This window comes from Mesoplodon bidens (assembly GCF_964165515.1).
Source record: "Mesoplodon bidens genome assembly, chromosome: 14".
Classification (NCBI taxonomy): domain Eukaryota; kingdom Metazoa; phylum Chordata; class Mammalia; order Artiodactyla; family Ziphiidae; genus Mesoplodon; species Mesoplodon bidens.
In genome coordinates, this window is record NC_138170.1 from 81,172,133 (window position 1) to 81,191,509 (window position 19,377).

A 19,377-nucleotide genomic window follows, 5' to 3' on the forward strand; every position below is an offset into this window, starting at 1 on the left:
TAGTAACTACTGAATAGTATTAATAATATCTGTTGACTCATCAAGAGTCAAGGAAAAACACTTGAAATCATTTGTCTTGTTTTTAAATTGGTGATTAATATTGCTCCCAGTGTTCTCAACTCTTTGAGCAACTGTTGTTGCCGAAAGATTTAGTCTTAAAGTTGATTTTCTCTAGACACATTTCTTCAGCTGGTGCAAAACCAAACACGATTTAAGTATTCACCATTGGTAAATAGCTTTTCTTTCTTGTCTAACAAATAAGGCATCTGGAAACTTTCTTTGGTTTCAGTCTTACACACATTTAGCAAATTTTACACACATTTAGCAAATTTTACCATACTTAATTTTAATCTTCTAATTTTGAAGTACTAAACATTATAAGAACTGTTGAAATACTTTTTAAAAATATTTATTTTATTGAAATATAGTTGATTTACAATGTTGTGTTAGTTTCTGCTGTACAGCAAAGTGATTGAAATACTTTCTGTTCTCTGGCCCAATCTTTTTTCCCTGCCTTTCTTCTGAGAGATAGCTGCTATCCTAAAATTAATTTATGCCATTCCTGTGTTTAAATTTCTCCCTCCCTCCTTCCCAACTGGATCTTCTACCAACCTTTTAATTTTTCATATGATTGTTGACTGATTCAGGTTTTTAAATTTCTTGAGTTCGTTTTTATTTTCTGTGACTCTGTCTTTTTCACTTTTCTGTTGAATGGCATATTTGTAAACTTTTTGGTCTTAAGGTGTTTTTTGTTTTATTAACAAAATATACCTTTTTGACTTTCTTTTTAGTTATTTCCTGCTTAAAAATTTTTTTTTCTAGCTACTGTTTTCTTTGGGTTTATATTGTTCTTTTCTAGTTTCTTTACCTTCCTGACTTTTATTGTCAGTACTTATTTTCCAATACAGATATCTCTGTTTGAATATTGGATAATGAGAGGATAAGGAGAGATACCTATAAACTCACTTGAAGTTATAAGTTTCTCTTTGAGTTCTGCTTATTTTTTTAAAATGGTTTTATTTGTAACATGCATAGAAAAGTACATAAAAAAGCAGCAGAATGATTTATTGCAAAGCAAACACCCATGTATTCACAACTCAGGTCAAAAATAAACATTGCCAGTATGTACTCTGTTAAGTCCCCTTGTGCTCTTTCCCAATCACTACCTCCATATGTTCCCCCCAGAATAAACGTTCTTCTGGCTTTATTAGTAATTGTTTCATTGTTTTCTTTCCAGTATACCACCTAAACAAGCACTCAGAAACTATATTTTTCCTGTTTATTGAACTTTATATAAGTGAAACCATTGAATATCTCTTATCCAGGTTACTCCAGTTTATTGGTGAGATTTACTACCTTTTCATAGTTGAATATTCTGTTTTGTGAAATGCCTGTTTAAGTCTCTTGCTCATTTTCCCATTAGGTTGTCTGTCAATTGAAAAAAAAAGATTTGTAGGAATTGTTTTTATTTTGGATATGAACCCTGACTGGCTTCTTAGACCTGTGGGTTTACAGATTTTACCAAGTTTGAGAAAATTTTGACCATTATTTTCTCAAATATTTTTTCTGTCTCACTTTCCGTCCATTTACCCCTCAACCCCTTTCTCAGACTACAGTTACACATATGTAATTTGCTTGATGTTGTCCCATAGGTAACTGATACTGTTTTTTTTTTCTTTCCCCAGTCTGTTTCTGTTTTTGTTTTTCAGGTGTGCTTCATTTTGTATAGTTTTTATGCTATGTCTCAGCAGTCCCCAACCTTTTAGGCACCAGGGACTGGTTTCATGGAAAACAGTTTTTCCACGGACGGGGTGTGGGTGGAGGGGATGGTTCAGGCGGTGCTGTGAGCGACAGGGAGCGGCAGGTGAAGCTTCGCTCACTCACCAGCCCGCCTGCTCACCTCCCGCCATTTGGCCTGGTTCCTAACAGGCCGTGGACTGGTATCAGTCAGTGACCCGGGTTGGGGGTGGGGAACCCCTGCTATGTCTTTAAGTTCACTGACCTTTTTTTCTGCAGTGTTCAATCAAACTTTAATCCCGTCCCATCTGGCTTTCTTCAACAAAATTGTTTCGAGATTTATCTGTGATGTGATATATCAGTAGTTCATTTCTTTTTATTGTGTAATAGTATTCCATTGTGTGAATATATGACAGTTTGTTTATCCTGTTCATCTGTTCATAGACATTTGGGTTGTTTCCAGTTTTCGTCTCTTATGAATAATTAAATTGTTTGAGATCAACTTGTACAATTAAATGATTTTTAGGAAATTTATGGAGTTGTGCACCCATCACTAAAACCTGATTTTTAGAATATTTCATCATCCCCAAATGATCACTTATACCTACTTACAGTCATTTCCCATTCCCCTCCAGCCCCAGGTAACCACAAGTGTGCTTTCTGTCTCCATAATTTGCCTTTTCTGGACATTTCAGAAAAATGGAATCATACCACATGTTGTCTTTTTCCCTTAGTATACTATTTTTGAAGTTCATGCACATTGTAGCATGTCTTGTATTTCATTTCTTTTTAGTGCTGAATAACATAGCCCATTGTATGTGGTTTAATCAACAATGTATTTGGTGTTTGTCCCCAGTTCTTAGCACAAGAGCTTCAGAAGCTCTTGGATTTCCTGAGTGTTAAGAATGTCTTTGTTACGCTAATGAGACAACTCCTGGTGGCCTTTTGATAACTTTTGGATGAGATGGGGACTGATCATTAGAAAGAATGAGCGCATGATTAGAGGATTGGGACTTTCAGCCTTCCAACCTTCGGGGTACCGGAAGGGGGCTGGAAATTGAGTTTAATCACATGGCCAATGATTTAATTAATCATGCCTATATAATGAGACCCTAATAAAAGCTGTGGACATTGACACTCAATGGAGCTTCCTGGTTGGTGAAGACATTGGTGTACTGGGATGGTGTTTCACCCTGATTCCACAAGGAGAAGTTGCAGAAGCTCTGTTCCCTCCCAGACCTCACCTTATGTGTATCCTTTACAGTAAAACTTTGATCATATGTATGGTGCTTTCCTGAATTCTTTGAGTCAAGCCAGTGAATTATCGAACCTGAGTGGGTCATGGGAACTCCAGAATTTGTAGTTAGTTAATCAGAAATGCTGGTGGCTTGGGGACTTCCAAAGTACAGAAGGACAGCTGATGTCTGAAGTGAGGGTCTTGTGAAAGCCTGGCCTCTTAGCTTGTGGTATGTGATGCTAACTCGAGGTGCTTGTTTGGCATCAGAATTGTATTGCAGTATACTCGGTTGAGGTGGAAGGAGTATGTGGATACACCCCATTATGTTTGTCCATTTACCATTTGATGGACGTTTGAATTGTTTCCACTTTGGGGCTATTATAAATAGTGACTAATGCTGCTATGAACATTTGCATACAAGTCTTTTGTGGACATACTTCATTTCTCTTGGGTAGGTACCTGGGAGTGGAATTCTTAGTTATGTGGGAAATTTATATTTAACTTTTTAAGAAATTGCCCAACTGTTTCCCAAAGTGGCTGTGCCATTTTACGTTCTTACCAGCATAGATGAGGTTCCAGTTTCTCCGTGTTCTTGCCAACAGTTGATGTTTTCTGTCGTTTTTATTATGGCCATTCCGGTGGGTATAAAGTGGGATCTCATTGTGGTTTTAATTAGAATTTCCCCAATGACTAACATCTTTTCATGTGCTTATTGACCACTCATATATCTTCTTTGGTGAAATGTCTATTCACATTTTTGCCCTTTAAAAAATTGTTACTTGTCTTAGTATTGAGTTGTAGGAGTCCTTTATGTAGTCTAGATACTTTATCATATATATCACTTATTAGTATTTTTTCCAACCTGTGATTTGTCTTTTCATTTTTTAATAGGATTTTTGGAAGCCAGAAAATTTTTATTTTGATCAGATCTTATGTGTCAGTTTTTCATTTTGTCAGTTGTGTTTTTGGTGTTAGAAGAAATCGTTGCCTAATCCAAGGTGATAAAAGATTTTTCTCCTTTCTTTTTTCATAAGATTTTTCTAGTTTTAACTCTTAAATTTAGTCCTGTGATCTACTTGAGTTAATTTTTGAGTATGATGTGAAGTAGGGGTCTAAAAACGTTCATATTTTTGTCTTTGAATATCCAATTGTTCAAGCACCATTTATTGAAAAGACCGTTCTTTCACCACTGAATTACTCTGGCACCTTTGTTAAAAAGAAAACCAAACTCTTGACCTATAAATATACGGGTTATTTCTAGGCTGTCACTTCTGTTCCATTGATCTGTATGTCTGTCCTTATACCGTACCAGTACTGTCCTGAAAACGTTAGTTTTGTTTTGAGTTTCGAAATTGGGAAGTATAAGTGCTCCTGCTTTATTCTGTTGTAAGATAGTTTTGGCTCCTCTGGGTTATTTGCATTTCCATAGAAATTTTATAATCAATTTGTTAATTTCTTGAAAAAATTCTTGCTGGGATTTAGAGTTTGCATTGATTCTGTGGATCAATTTGGAGAGAATTGCCATCTTTATACTATTGTCTTTCTATCCAGGAACATGAGTGTCTCTCCATTTATATACATCTTTCCTTTTATCATTTAGAGTTAATAGCATCTCACACACACACACACACACACACACACACACACACACACACACTCTTTCTCAATTTGGTAACCAGCCTATTATGCCTTTTCATCCCTTCCTTCCCTGCATCTCACCACCTTCCATTTTAAAATTATTCTGATTTTGGCTTGACTCTCTCAAATAAATATTTAATTTTATGTCAGTAATAAGCTTTTCTGGATTCTTTATTTGTCCCTTTTTCTTATGTCTCTCGTAATTCTCTTACTTGGATTTATTCATTGTGTCAAACTATATCCTTGAACAATTCTTGCAGAAGTGGTTTGTTATCAGATTTCTAAGAATATGAATGATGTAATACGTATTTATTTTGCCATCATATTGATTTTTTTTAAACTGCCGTATTCTAGGATCAAAATTATTTTCCTTCAAAGTTTCGAAGATAGAGCTCTGTTTTTTGTATTCTGTGTTGGCTGAGATGTTTGTTGACAATATGATTAACGTTTTTGTACATAAGGTACTTTTTGTCTTTGGAAACTTTTAGAATTTTTCCGCTGAATTTCTGAGAGTTTAACACTGTCTTAGTTTCTCTCTTGTTTCATTTGAGATCTTTCAATCTTAGATTTTTGACTTTATTCATTTCTAGAAGTTTTTGTTTGCTATTTCTTTTTTTCCTTTTTCTTCTGGTCTATTTTCTCTCTTCCGGACTGCTTTTAGATGTTGGAGCTTTGCTAACTTTGCTCTGTTTTTCATCTCTGAATCCTTCAGTGTCTTCAGAGAAAGTTACTTTGCTCAATTTTCAAGCTCTGTAATTTGTTTTTCTCTTATCATCAGTTGTATATTTAATTCCAAAGCTTCAGATTTTTTCCCCATATCATCCAATTTTTTAATTGATGTGACTTGTTACTCTTTTGAGGGTATTGATTTTTACATTTTAAAAGCTGTTCTTAAGTTTGTCCTATTTTAAGCATTTCCTTGACTGTTAACTTTCTGTTTCTTGAATTGCTTTGCCTCTATTTCATGATACTGATTTTTCTGAAATGTTGATTCTTGGTTTTGTTCTTTTTCCTATTTGTGGAAATCCTTTCTGTTCACATTGGTTGCTTTCAGGAGGGGTGGGACATGTGGTTGGGTGGAATGTACAGATACCTTTCCTTCTGAATTTGTGGTTTCTCTTGTCTCTCCAGGGGATCAGTAGCAACCTAGCTTGGTGTCCTATTTCTCTGGTCCCAGTGCCACTGCTTTAGTCTGAGTGCAGGTATCACTGCCACTTGCTGTTGATTATGAGCAAGATGATGGGGAAGGGAAGAGGGGAGAAGGCCCAGTTCCAAATGTGGCTACGAATTACTCTTCCCAGTGGTATGGGACTTATTCCCTCTTCTTATATCTACCGAATCTGGCATTTTAGGTTTTTCTAAACCTCTCCTGCTTCCTCAGCTCTCTTCTTTGTAAGTTATGTGCAGTAATTTGTTTTGTTTTCAGAAAGGTGGGCTTTTTTAAATTATCTGTTCTTCTGTCATTCTTTCACCTTTTATGTTCCTCATTCGTAATCTGTTTCTCTTTTAAAATATTTCTATTTAAATAGATTCCTGTATTCTCTGAGAGGGAAAATGATACATTTATGCATATTTTTTTAGTAAGCATGAAGAAGATACCCATATAAAAGTTTTGTTTGATAACGGTTTTTCCATTAAAGATGTCCAAAACTAAAATCACAGGTTTCCTAAAGTTTAACTCTGTTTTGGTTATACAGTAATTTATCTTTTTCAATAGCAGTAATAGCTTTGGGGTTTTGTTCTCTTAATGGTTTTGGTTTCCTTTCTTTCTCTCTTCTGTTCTTTCATTTCTTTTCTTTTTTTAAATTAAAAAAATTTTTTTTTTCCTTCTTGTTTTGTTTTCCAGCTCTTTTGTGCCTTTCAAGATGATAAGTATCTGTACATGGTAATGGAGTACATGCCTGGTGGAGACCTTGTAAACCTTATGAGTAACTATGATGTACCTGAAAAATGGGCCAAATTTTATACTGCTGAAGTTGTTCTTGCTTTGGATGCCATACACTCCATGGGTTTAATTCACAGAGATGTGAAGCCTGACAACATGCTCTTGGATAAACATGGACATCTAAAATTAGCAGATTTTGGCACATGTATGAAGATGGATGAAGTAAGTAACAAGCAAGTAAAAAAAATGCTAGTTTTTTGAGAGACAAAAATAAAGGAACACTTGAAATCTGGACTTCATAGATTTAAACGAGGATAAATTTAGTTTTGCTAACTGTGTAATGACTCAGACAAGGTAATAAAATATCCAAATCAAAACATTTACTTTACTTATCATTCATATAGTTGTACTTTGTTCGTAGATTTGGTGAATCCAAGAGAAATAAAAACTCAAATAACTAGTTATCAGATAAATAGTTATCTTCCTCATAGAACCTTGACAAACATTTGCTACCAATCAAAACTAGTTCATGTATATAATGATCTAGGTGAAGAAGTAGGACACAAAATATAAATTAAGGTACATGGGTATTTCTGTCATCATTATTATTTCTGTATTTTTCCTTTAAAAAAAGAGGTAAGGTAGAAATTTACCAACTCCTACCAACCCCATCTGTATCAACCACATAGAATAAACTTGGGGGCAAGTTTATTGTTGTGCTTTTACCTGTTGAACAATTCATATTATGATTAATTGATTCAGTAGCATTAACTTCATAGCTAACTATGGTGTTGATTTATTTTTGTTGCGAAATTTATATCCCTTGTCTTTTTCTCTGTAAGTGTACTGTAATTCCTGGCAGTAATTCCTGATGGGGAGGGATCATGTTTTATTTCCTATGTATTCTTGTTAATTATCTTGTCAAGATGTCTATTTTGAATTAAGCTGATTTTCTTTTCTCTTTACTTCTTAACTTATTTATGCCTCCTGTGTGATATTCACTTTTATTGATTGTCCTACCATCATCAGTGATCCATAGTCTTCCAAGCTCAGCTCAGATTTTTACCTCATATAGAAAGTGCTGCCTGATAATCCTAACCTGACTGATCACTCTCTGTCATAATTTCCATAATGTTACTTATTTAGAATTTGTGCTGTACTTCACAGGCCACTTTTATCTATCTAGGATTGTATGCCCCGTTTGCCCAGCTAAAACATAACATCCCTTTGGTTCTTTGGTCTTCTTCATAGAGTATTAATTACTATGTTTGTGTTCTGCATACATTAATGTTTAGTAGGTAGAGTATTGATTGTACCCAAAGCTCCCTCTTGTGGCGTTCATCATACTACAGTATGAAGTGATTAAGAGTGAAAATCATATTTAATGAAAATAAAGTAGAAATAATTTTGTAATAGAACGCTAAGCTTCTTAATGTCTGTTATACATAATGAATGATGTTTATGTGCTGCACATCTATGAGTGTATTCTGATTTTCATTAACCCGAAAACTTTTGGGAGGGTGCAGAGAAATCACACCACATGTGTTTAGGATAGGTAAAGGTGGTTAAGGAAAGACGGTGTAGAGAGTGAGAGGAGAGGAACGGGACAGAATATGTTGTTTACAAGATCATTTTATAAGCATGTCAGTGAGCACTGAAGTCAGCTATTTAAGTATCTTAACTTGTTTCTGTGTAAGGCAAAATAAAAATATGGTATATATAATTTTGTTTACTATGTTTAATTCAGGTACATATAGTTCAGTTAATTATGCTCCTTGGCTCACAGCTTATTGTCATTGGTAGTATACACAAAGGCCCCATCTTGTTTTTGTTTTTTTTAAATTATGTTTTCCCCCTTTCAGTTTTTGTCTTATTCTCTTTTCCCCTAATACACAGCCATTGTAATGTGTTTATAAGCGCTTAGAGACTATTAGTATGGTGTACATATGTATAAATAGTATAACGGATTGTTGTCATTTTGTTGTTAACTTTTCTCACGCAACATTGTTTTATGTCTATTCCTGATACATGTAAAGTCGCTCACTGCTTTTTAGTATTCCATAGTATCTCTTAATTTTACTTATTATTCCCCCTTGTGTTGGATTCCTAAGTCACATCCAAGCTCCCTGTTACCAACAGTACCATGTTGAACATTTTCATACATGTCTCGTGTCTGTCTATTCTGACAACGGTTTCCTCTAAATATAAACCCTAGAAGTGAGACTACGATCTCAGAGGATACACGAAGTATTACCTGGTCTCCAGAATGGCTGTAAATGTTATAACCTCTTGCTAATAGTGCATGAGAGATCCTGTCTCCCCATATCCTCACTCACCCTTCCTTTTATTCACGCTCTAAATCTTACCAAATTCCATTGGTGTGTAAAGTAGTATCTTTTAAACTTCTTATTAATCTTAACAGTTGATGTCAAACCTTTCTCCATATACTTCTCAGTCTCCTTTGTGAATTAACCTGTGTTGTGTATCTTTTGACCCTTTAAAAACTGGTGGTTTGTTGATGTGCAGGGATTCCTTATATAATCTAGATACTGGTTCAACAGGTATCACTGATAATCATCTTCCAGTATGCCACTCATCTGTATCTTTGAACAGAAACCCTTAATTATGATGTAGTCAAATATATTTGTTAATATTGAACTTTTAGAATGTTGTTTGTTTTACGCCAAACCCCCATTCCTCCAGTAATATTAATAATGAGAGTAATTATGTTATGTTGAAGAACAAAGGAATTTTTAATTAAAACTATAGTACATAGAATTTATAATTTTGTTATGTTAGGTGTTAATGTGAATAGTGTTATTGCAAGTTTCATGTTCATCACTTCGTTTGCCTTTGATTATTATTATGGTCTTAGAGCCATTAGAAATGTTCATAGTTTCATTCTTATTCATCTATATATCTATAGAAGGGATTGGCAAACTAGAGCACAGGGCCAAACCTGGCCTGTGGCTTGGTTTTGTATAGTTTCTGTGCTAAAAATGTTTTTTCCATTTTTAAAAAATTGTTTTTAAAAAGAAGATATGCAATAGAGACCCTATGTGTGTCATAAAGCCTAAAATATTTACTATCTGGCTCTTTATACAAAAAGTTTGCCAACCCTTTATCTGTAATAAAGACAGAGATGCTCGAATTATTTTTTAGCTCTTCTGGCTTCATGTAAAACATTATTCCATGGATAAAAGCAAAGTGAAATACAACTATAAAATTATAACCTTATATAAGTACTAAAATTATTACTGTCACTAATAAGAGGAATGCTGTTTCATTAAATTCTGTCATTGATAGATTGCAGATTCCACAATTTTCTGGGTGTTGTTATTGTTTTTCTCCCTGAAATAAATATCTGGGTGTGAGTGAAAGTCACAATTAGTATATTTACATCTAGATTATCTCAGTGACAGTCAAGGAGTACTGCTATTTAAAATTACCTGCATTGATCAGACAAGTTGACTTCCCTCTATGCCTGTCATTATGCATTTCATAGCAAGCTTTACCTCCTTTTAAGGCACAATTTTACATTAGTATTTTAAATTACTGAAAATAGTATAAGATTTTATCCATTAATATTCTAGTGTATACCATTGGATTAGATTGAAGCTATAAATTTTTAAAAGCTAACAGGTAAAATGTTAGTGTTCTTAACCCTTCTACAAGTGACATCATTTTTTAAAATATAGGCATTTCTACTCATGTTTCTGAAAAGCCCTATTTTCTGCAAAATTATACATTTAAAAGGACAGGTTTATGGGAGCAGTAGGGACAGACCATTCAAAAGCTATGCAACTTTGTAACCAGAGCCCAAACGAAAATAATTGGTATCCAGGGAGATGATTGGAATAACAGGCAGCTTTGCGCCTGTGTGTGCCGCAAAGTGCAAATGGAAATGGAGTTCTGAAGCAACTGGGCTGTCTTCTAGATAGAGCACAAGAAGCAGGACCTTCCACTAGCCAGCAGTCTTACGAGGCAGGGAGGGGACACGCCTCTCTGAGAAAGTAGCCCCTGGTGCAAGTGCTCATTTTTAATTGTTAAAATGGACTGAATACGCTCCGGACTATGTAGTAATCAAGCTGAAGCTTTCAATGCTTCTGATAATTAAGAATTTCACTTACAGTTTTTCTTTTCCACCCTCACAGGAGGCATTTTTTTCTTTTCTTTTCTTTTTATAACTTAAAAAAATTAATTTATTTTTAGCTGCGTTGGGTCTTTGTTGCTGCGTGGGCTTTCTCTAGTTGCAGTGAGCAGGGGCTACTCTTCTTTGTGGTGCGCGGGCTTCCCACTGCGGTGGCTTCTCTTGTTGCAGAGCACGGGCTCTAGGCGCGCAGGCTTCAGTAGTTGTGGCACAAGGGCTCAGTACTTGTGGCTCACGGGCTCTAGAGCGCAGGCCCAGTAGTTGTGGCGCACGGGCTTAGTTGCTCCGCAGCATGTGGGATCTTCCCAGACCGTGGCTCAAACCCATGTCTCCTGCATTGGCAGGCAGATTCTTAACCACTGCGCCACCAGGGAAGTCCCAACAGCAGGCATTTTGAATAGTTTCTTAGACCAACTCCAAGATTCGTGATTGACCCATTTTGTGTTTTCAGTAAATCTCTTGACTTATGATATTTTGTCAGTTATAAAACACTCATGTATTTAGCAAACACACATTATCTGATCCATTTAAGATAAAGTACTTTTGAAGAAGCTTTTGAAAATGCATACCTGTTTATGTTGCTCTCCAGCTTGAAACGCTTTAGTAGTTTTCTGTCACCTACAGAATAAAGTTCAAACTCCTTAGCTAGTCATCTGAATTCTCTTATGGTGATATGATCCCTGCCTACTTTTTCACCCTCATTCTGTATCATTTGACCTCTTGTACCTTGTGGTTCAGAGGTCTTAAATTACATACAGTTCTTTTTATACCATGGTATGTTATGATTCCTGGCCTTCATATATGCTGTTGAATATACTCTGCTTGGCAAATTCCTACTCACACATTGAAACTCAGTCCAGAGTTTGCTTACCTTGTGAAGGCTTTTTAAGTTGGCTTCTATGTCTTTCCCCAAATGTACCCTATAGGGAGCATTTCTTTTCTTTATTTCTTTTTTCTTCCCTCCCTCCTTCCCTCCCTCCCTCCCTCCCTTCCTTCCATCTGTTGAACACTTATCTTATATTTTCTCTGTCCCAGGCCTGGAATCAAACACTTCTCCAAGAAGCTCTAATTCCTTTTATTTAAGAATGGTATTTAAAAATCAGTATTCGGGTGCTGGATGTACTCATTGCTCCTGGAGTGTCATTATTTCTAGGCTCTGTCAGTGGATGTGTGTATATTGTATATACTGTGTCTACTAACTCACATGCACACACATGTTCATATTTAATTCTGTACCTGTCTGTATATAAAGTGTATTAAAAATTATGAGTTCATATGATACTTTTGATTCTAGTCCTACACCACAGGGTTTATTCTAGTCTTCCTCCTTTCTGTTTTCTGATTACTTCTTTGGATTGTGAGAAAACTGGCTCTCATTATGTACACTACAACTGTTTTCCAAAGTAACTTAGGTCAGTTCTTTTCCTCTCTACCCTCTTTGGTGTGGTTATGTTATTAATTTATGAAACAGGTCCATTTCTTTTTTTTTTTTTAACTTTTATTTGCATTTATTTTTTGCAGCATTTATTCCCAGGCCATAAGTTTTTGTTTCTTCAATTTCTTCTGGGATATGTTTTTCTTCTGGGCAACCTCCTCTTCTGGTTTAGGCACACTCCGTTCTTTTTCAGTAAGGATCATCTCAATGTGGCAGGGAGAGCTCATGTATGGGTTGATCCAACCATGAGCTCTGTAAGTCCTGAGCCGCATCTTGGGGGCTTTATTCACCTGGATATGCTCAATGACCAGAGAATCTACATCTAAGCCCTTAAGTTCACCATTACTCTCTGCATTTTTTGAGCATGTACAGTAAAAATTCAGCACTCTTTTTGGGCCACCGACCCTGCGTCCAGCCCCGCTGTTTGGCCTGGGCACACCTACCAACTCCACCATTGTAACGACGGAATGGCACACATTGCTTCTTTAAAGTGACGTCCTTCAGATACTTGGTGGCTTTTCGGATATGCATACCCTTAATGGCCTGGGCCGTTTCATGAGTGTTCTTAAAGTGAACACGAAGATTTGAACCTCTCGACTTGCATGATTTTGTGGGGTTTTCTGGGTCAAGTGAATAGCGAACCATTTTTAGAGGTCACCTCAGGCCACTTACCGGAAAAGCCAGGTCCATTTCTTACTGTTTGTATTCCATTTAGAGTTGTCCCACATCTGGTTGATTTTGTTTATTTGTTTTTTGGATATGTGAGGCATTCCTCTGGTTTAAGAGTCAGAACTATACAAATGGCATGCTCAGAGAAGGATCACTCCCTCCTTATCCCACCATCCCATTCCTGTACTTGCTTCTTTCTACCCTTTTCCCACTCACCCCCTGTAGGTAAACCAATCTCTTTAGTTGTTGTTTAGCCTTCCTGTATTTCTGTATTTTAGCCTTCCTGTATTTCCTACATTTGTCATAAATGTAGATTTTATATTTATATAATTTGAGAACTTCCCCATGAGATAGTTTTTAAATATCTTTCCCAAATGTTTATTTAAAAAAATTTTTAACTCTCAGTAGGTGGTTGCCAAAGATGGTGGTTAGAATATTAATTTTCCAAAAACAGAGTACCAGTAACACAGTTTACCTAGTAAAAATTCTTTACTCCTACCAAAGTATTTATTCTACAAGTAATCGGTTATTCAAACTGATCTCCATCTTACCTTTCCCAGCTTCATCAGTGTGAAACTTTACATTTAGCTGATTTGGACTTCACTGCATTTCTTGAACCTGTTTTATATAAAGTCATTCTTGTTCCTTTGTTTTTGCTCTTTTTTCCGTCTAAGCTACCATACCAACCGTCTCTCCTCTGAAGTCTAACTTGTCCGCCAATTCTTTTTTGTATCTTATCCTTTGCTCTCCTTCTTCTGAACCTTTGAATGATAAATAATTTTTCTTTTAGTGGCAGTTTTGTGTCTGGCCAGGTTTTAGCTCTTAAGTCTCACAAGATTCATTTTTTTGAAGTCTAATTTACATGGATACATGTGAAATAAAGAGATTTTATTTACCCTAGTAAGTCTCTATGAATTTTTCCTTCAGTAGAAGTCTAAAATGTAGGATAGTTAATGATAAAAATTAATTTTATACCCTGCCTTTTGTAGTCAGGCACTATCATCTTCATTTTTTATCCTAAGTAATAACCCTTACAGAGTATTACTATCATAATTTGCTCAATTATTTCCAATTTTTTTATTTTATTAATTTATATTCAAACTAAAATGACCTCTATTTGCTGAATACTTGGGAAAATAAAATCATTGAGTTATTTCTGCTGATTTGAGGAAAGAAAAGATTGCTTCTAAAATTAATCTCTCATGTTTAACATACATTTTATTGCATTTAAATAAAAACATTTATATAAATCATGTTTATAAAATACATTGAACTTCCTTTTTCCAAGGTGGTCATAATACTTAGTATTTTGGTAGTTGTATAGCTTCCTTATAAGGAACGTAGGTGACACACTTTTTAACCAGGCAGGTAAAGGAAATGAAGGGCATTTAAGTTAATCTATAAAGTCTTTGCATGTTTGTACATAGCAGGAGGTGAACAGGTACTATTTAGGAGCACACTACTATATACTGTCGTGATTTAATCTTGCAGCATATCTACAAACATACACAAACACATACATGCTGCAAAATACACACACGTAGATAATATCTACAGTGGTTCTTGTCCTTGTCAAAAAACATAAGATAGGGATTATCTTACTACCCACTGAAACTAAACACAGAAAAAGGTGTTTTTAATCATTTTGTCAAATATCTTGATACCACAGCTCCACATTTCTAAACATGCAGCTTGGAGGTGTAGCTTTCAAACTATAAAGATCTTTTGATTTAAACATTTGATCTATTTCCCCCCATTTTTTTTCTTGATATAATAAGAACTATTTTTTAATACAACCTCCAAAACTGGGGCCTTTGTAATTTTCATTACTGCAGTTTCTTTGGAAATATCAAAGTTTCCTTTCTCTAATGATTCTTTTCTTTTCCCCGGGTCAGGTGCCTTAAGACCACATTTTGTATTTCTCTTGTAACTCCTTCATGGTGTAAGAAAAAGAAACAAAAGATGTTGATTTGCATGGAATTCCCATGGAGTTAACCACCTTTTTCTTCTTTCATTGATGAAGCCTCCTGTATTTTAGAGTTGGAAAACTACCCCTGATCTCCCATAATCCAGACATTTTTATGCATTTCGTAATGCATTTATCCCCTGTCGTCCCAAAGCCATGTCAGCAGTGAAGGTCTCTTGATAGCCATGTGTAGTCACTGTATATGTAATAATTAATGAATTAGTTGCGCTTATGTGTGTGTGTTTACAGACATTTTATACACATTTTTTTTCTCTCTCTCTGCACTTTACCCAGACAGGCATGGTGCATTGTGATACAGCAGTTGGAACACCTGATTATATATCACCTGAGGTCCTGAAATCACAAGGGGGTGATGGTTACTATGGGCGAGAATGTGATTGGTGGTCTGTGGGTGTTTTCCTTTTTGAGATGCTGGTGGGTAAGTAAATTGTTCTTTTTTCAAAACCCATCTCATAACACTTTAGTCCTAGGTCAAGAATGTGAGACTATAAAAAAATGAATTGCTTGTGTTCTAGGGAAAAAGTAGTATTTCTGAAAACTGAATTAGTAGTGTCTGATATGGCGGATTATTGATTGGAAAATTAAAACCAAGCCTCATTCTGCCACAGTAACTGAGTAGAATATGAAAGGAATTGAAAGTCTACTTCTAGGAAATATTCCTCCAATAGACCTTTTGTATTAAGAAAACACTAGAACAAGAAGCAAGTTTATAGTTGCAGTGGGCCTTCATTCTAAGATTTTCTTAATCAGGAGTATTTGTTGTAAATATTTTACTTATAAGGCTGTTATTCTAATAATAATAAGGAACCGAAAGTACTCTTAGTTTATGTAATTGTTATGTAATTAATTTTTGTACACTGCGTTTCTTATATTTATTACTTGTATATATATTTGGTTTGTAGTTCTAGTCAAATAAATCATAAATATAGTTGTTGACCATTTGACTATCAAGATAAATATATTTTATAATAATATTTCAATCTCAGAAAACTCAGAGGCAAATTAAATAATTTCTTTTACTTTGACCAGATCAAAATTTGAAAGGCTCAAGTATTTTAAAACTTTTCTTTACATCATAGATTTCATTTTTAAGATTTCCTATTCCTAAGTACTAGAGTCACAAAAATATCTTCTGGCCAAGGAAGCCAGTGGCTGACTCCCCTGGTTTCAGGTTGAGGGAGATGTAGCAAAATTCTACTTTAAGTGTCAAATGTGTTACGGCTAATAGTATTATATGAAGTGACTTTAGAATTGAAAATATAGTTTTAGAAGTTGGGGAATTTATTTTCTAGAAGATGACTAAAAGAAATTAGTAGTGGAAATCTGTAAAATCTGTATAGTAACTGAGTATGTTTATTGCTAAAAAAAAATCAGTACAAATTTAAATAACGATTAGTCATGGAACTTTTTTGTGGTTAAAGTGCCTTCTCTTGATGACCATATGTGTATGTGTAGCACTGATCTTGCTATGCGTAGTCTCATGTCCTTCTGTGACCTACTTTGTTTTGGGCCTTTGTCTTTGCAGTGGGTCTCTTTGTACACACTGTATGTTCTCAGGTAGCTATCTATTCTCTCCACCTCTAGGCCCTATCTGATGATTCATTAGGTGTGTCTTGTAATCTTTTGAAAGTAGAATATATTCCATCATTTGCCTAGACTCTCCCAGGGGGTTAAAAAATAATATACTTTGGAGGAAGTCACCTGGGTTTGAAGAGACCATTTAAATTCCTGCTGCTGTTTTCAGCTCTGAGAGCTGAATTTAATGAGTGTGAATGGCACTGATTTGCAGTATCCTGAGCCTACTCTGGTGCTTGCTCATCAGGTTGGTTGACTGGTCTTCATTTAAAGGAGTCTACTGCAGTTAAAAGTTGCACTAGAAAAATCTTGAATTCAAAACTCTCCTCTGCCACCCTTGGAGAACAAAAACTAACTACCTGAACACTCCTTTTTGGCTGATTTGGGAAAGTCTGATTTGTACTAAGGTGACTTGTGGTTGAGGCATACCGGCAGGGCCTTTAACTCCTGTGGCTTTAGATGAATACTGGCCAAGATGATGCCGTGAGCATTTTCTGTCTTTACACTTGCTTCAGTGCCTGTTTATCACAGTCAGCAGTCAGCAGGAACACTGCATTAGGAGGCTGTTTCTGCCGTTTTCAACTCTAGCTGTGTGTCGTCTTAGGCAAATCACATGTCATCTGTCTGGGCCTGGCTTCCTCATATGTAAAATAATAAGGCTGATCTAACTCTTAGAGCCGCACTGTCCAGTCTGTCATGACGAAAGTGGTTTATGTCTGCACTGTTTAGTACGGTAGGCACCTGCCATATCGAGCACTTGAAATATGGCTAGTGTGACTAGGGAACTGAACTTTTCATTTTATTTAATTGTAATTAATTTAACTTTAAAGTGCCAATTGTAGCTAGTGACTGTTGTATAACATAAAAGGTTGATTTAGCTTAAGCACTAACTGATCTGACCCCACCTAGTAATCTTTTAAATTATCCAGTAAGTTGTTTTTTTTTCCCCATTATGTATTTAAAAACCCAACAGATTCTACAGTTAGTATTGATTTTATTTTGCTCTTAAAAGTTCATGGTTCATTGGTATGATTATAATTTAAGTATATTCTTGGTGTGCGCCTGTTTGTTTTGACTGAGATTCCTGGCCCATAGACCTTTGCGTTCTTCCATGCATGTGACAGATTTAAACTTAACATATTTAAATATTAGGTGAAAATGTTTAATTTGCATTCTCTGTTACACTCTTTTTTCTTGGAACTTTAGGGGATACTCCATTTTATGCAGATTCACTGGTAGGAACATATAGCAAAATTATGGATCATAAAAACTCACTATGTTTCCCTGAAGATGCAGAAATTTCTAAACATGCGAAGAATCTCATCTGTGCCTTCTTAACAGATAGGTAATGTACATTGAATTTCTTCATAGAGAATCCTTTTAACTTCTGGAGTTGTAGAAATGAAAGCATACCTAACTCTTATTTACATATAAAATCAATCTTTTTATCCAAATTGCATTTAATTCTGGTTTAGCCTTTTCCTACTGCTAAGCCTGGTGTTGGGTTACCCTCGTCATTTTGTATGTGCAGCCTAATGGTAATCTAACTCTAATCTTAACCCTCATGTCTAAAAAGGAAAAAAACAGAACTTGGTAAAATAATGCATTTGAGAGAAATAAAACTTCTGTATTATTCATATTTTATCCTCTAAGGTGATTAAGCCGTACTGCTCTTGATTGTACAACTTTTGAGAAGAGAACATTTTTGTGCAGATAAATACTCAAAAGTTAATCATCTTAAAAACTCTCTGTGTTTGATTTGGGAGTGCCTCCTTCCCAACCGTTTTTAATTTGCATTTGAATATGAGCAAGTCCATCCAGGAAATTCTATATTTCTTGAAACAAACTAGATGAACATTGTTGTGAAAACCTGCCTTAAAAAGAGAAGCTAGAAAGCTATTTGAAGTTTCTTCCTTGCCCTCTCTATTCTGTTCTTTTCTGGTTTACCATTTTATATTTGTAATAGGAGTTATCCTATTAAAGGACTAACACATATAAGTGGGTGCTTCCACCTCAGTCCAGACTTACCTCACTAGCTTTATGATTTTAGGAAAATTATTTTACTTGTTGGGGAAATAATTTTACTCATCCTTAAAATGATGGGATCAGATTAGATGATAACTAAGAACATTTCTTGCCCTAAGATGCTATGATTCTTCAGCACACCTTATTATTGCCTGTTAGCCAGTTGCTGTTACAACCAGTACTGCAGTGACTATCCTTATACATTTATCTTTGCATACTTTTCGTAGGATAAAATCTTAAAGGTGGAATTCTAGGAGATACATTTTAAAATTGACCTACTTGAGTTACAAATTTGACCCCCAGAGAAGTCACATCAGGGTATATTTCCATTACTAATAATTGTTTCCCTCATTCTTGTCCAACTAAGTATTATGAATTATTTCTTTTCCATACAAAGCAAGAAAAATATATTTTCCCTCATTAGACAGCTTAATCATTTTTATATGTTTATCAATCATTTGTACAATAAAACTTTGTTAATTACATGATTAATGAATAATACATGGTAATAAACTCAAAATAATGTTTCATTTGAGGACTAGATGGAGTTGATGGGAATGACCATAATTTGTGCTGAAGGGTAAAATATGAAACAGGATACAGCATATGCTAATGAAGGGAGGACCATTCATGAAATATTTGCCTTAGCAATTTATGGGGGTGTGTGGTTGCAGTCTAAGGAATGATTGTAGGTGGAGAAAAGTTAGTTTGAAAAGAATTTAATGCCATCAGTGTGGCTAAGAGCACTTCCTTCTAAACTTTGCAGGTTTTCTTGTTTATATTAAACGTAGCTCCAGGGACACATAAAAAATGTTTTTTTATTTCCATATAGTCTTCACTGAAGACTCAACAGGTCAAAGAATGAAATCATTAGTAACATTTTTTTTTGTATTCAGGATGATAATTTTAATATAAATGTAATATATATTTATATTTAACAATTTATATTTAATATAGATGTAGATATATCCAGAGTAAACATGGATAGCTTCAAACATAATACGTGAGTTCTTTTTAAGAAAGGAGGAGGATTTTTTAA

The 19,377-nt window shown here is 35.1% G+C and overlaps 1 protein-coding gene and 1 pseudogene across 2 annotated transcripts in view; one reads left to right on the plus strand and one right to left on the minus strand.

Moving 5' to 3' along the window:
• ROCK2 (Rho associated coiled-coil containing protein kinase 2) overlaps positions 1–19,377 on the plus strand; it is a 137,982-nt gene that overhangs the window by 77,987 nt on the left and 40,618 nt on the right. Inside the window, exons 5-7 of the mRNA XM_081254074.1 lie at positions 6,459–6,719; positions 15,012–15,156; positions 17,520–17,658. Coding sequence (XP_081110200.1) covers positions 6,459–6,719; positions 15,012–15,156; positions 17,520–17,658 — 545 coding nt within the window. The remainder of the gene's footprint in view (positions 1–6,458; positions 6,720–15,011; positions 15,157–17,519; positions 17,659–19,377) is intronic.
• Positions 12,105–12,862, minus strand: LOC308627753 (large ribosomal subunit protein uL22-like; annotated as a pseudogene). The gene has a single exon. The product of its transcript is annotated as a large ribosomal subunit protein uL22-like (transcript).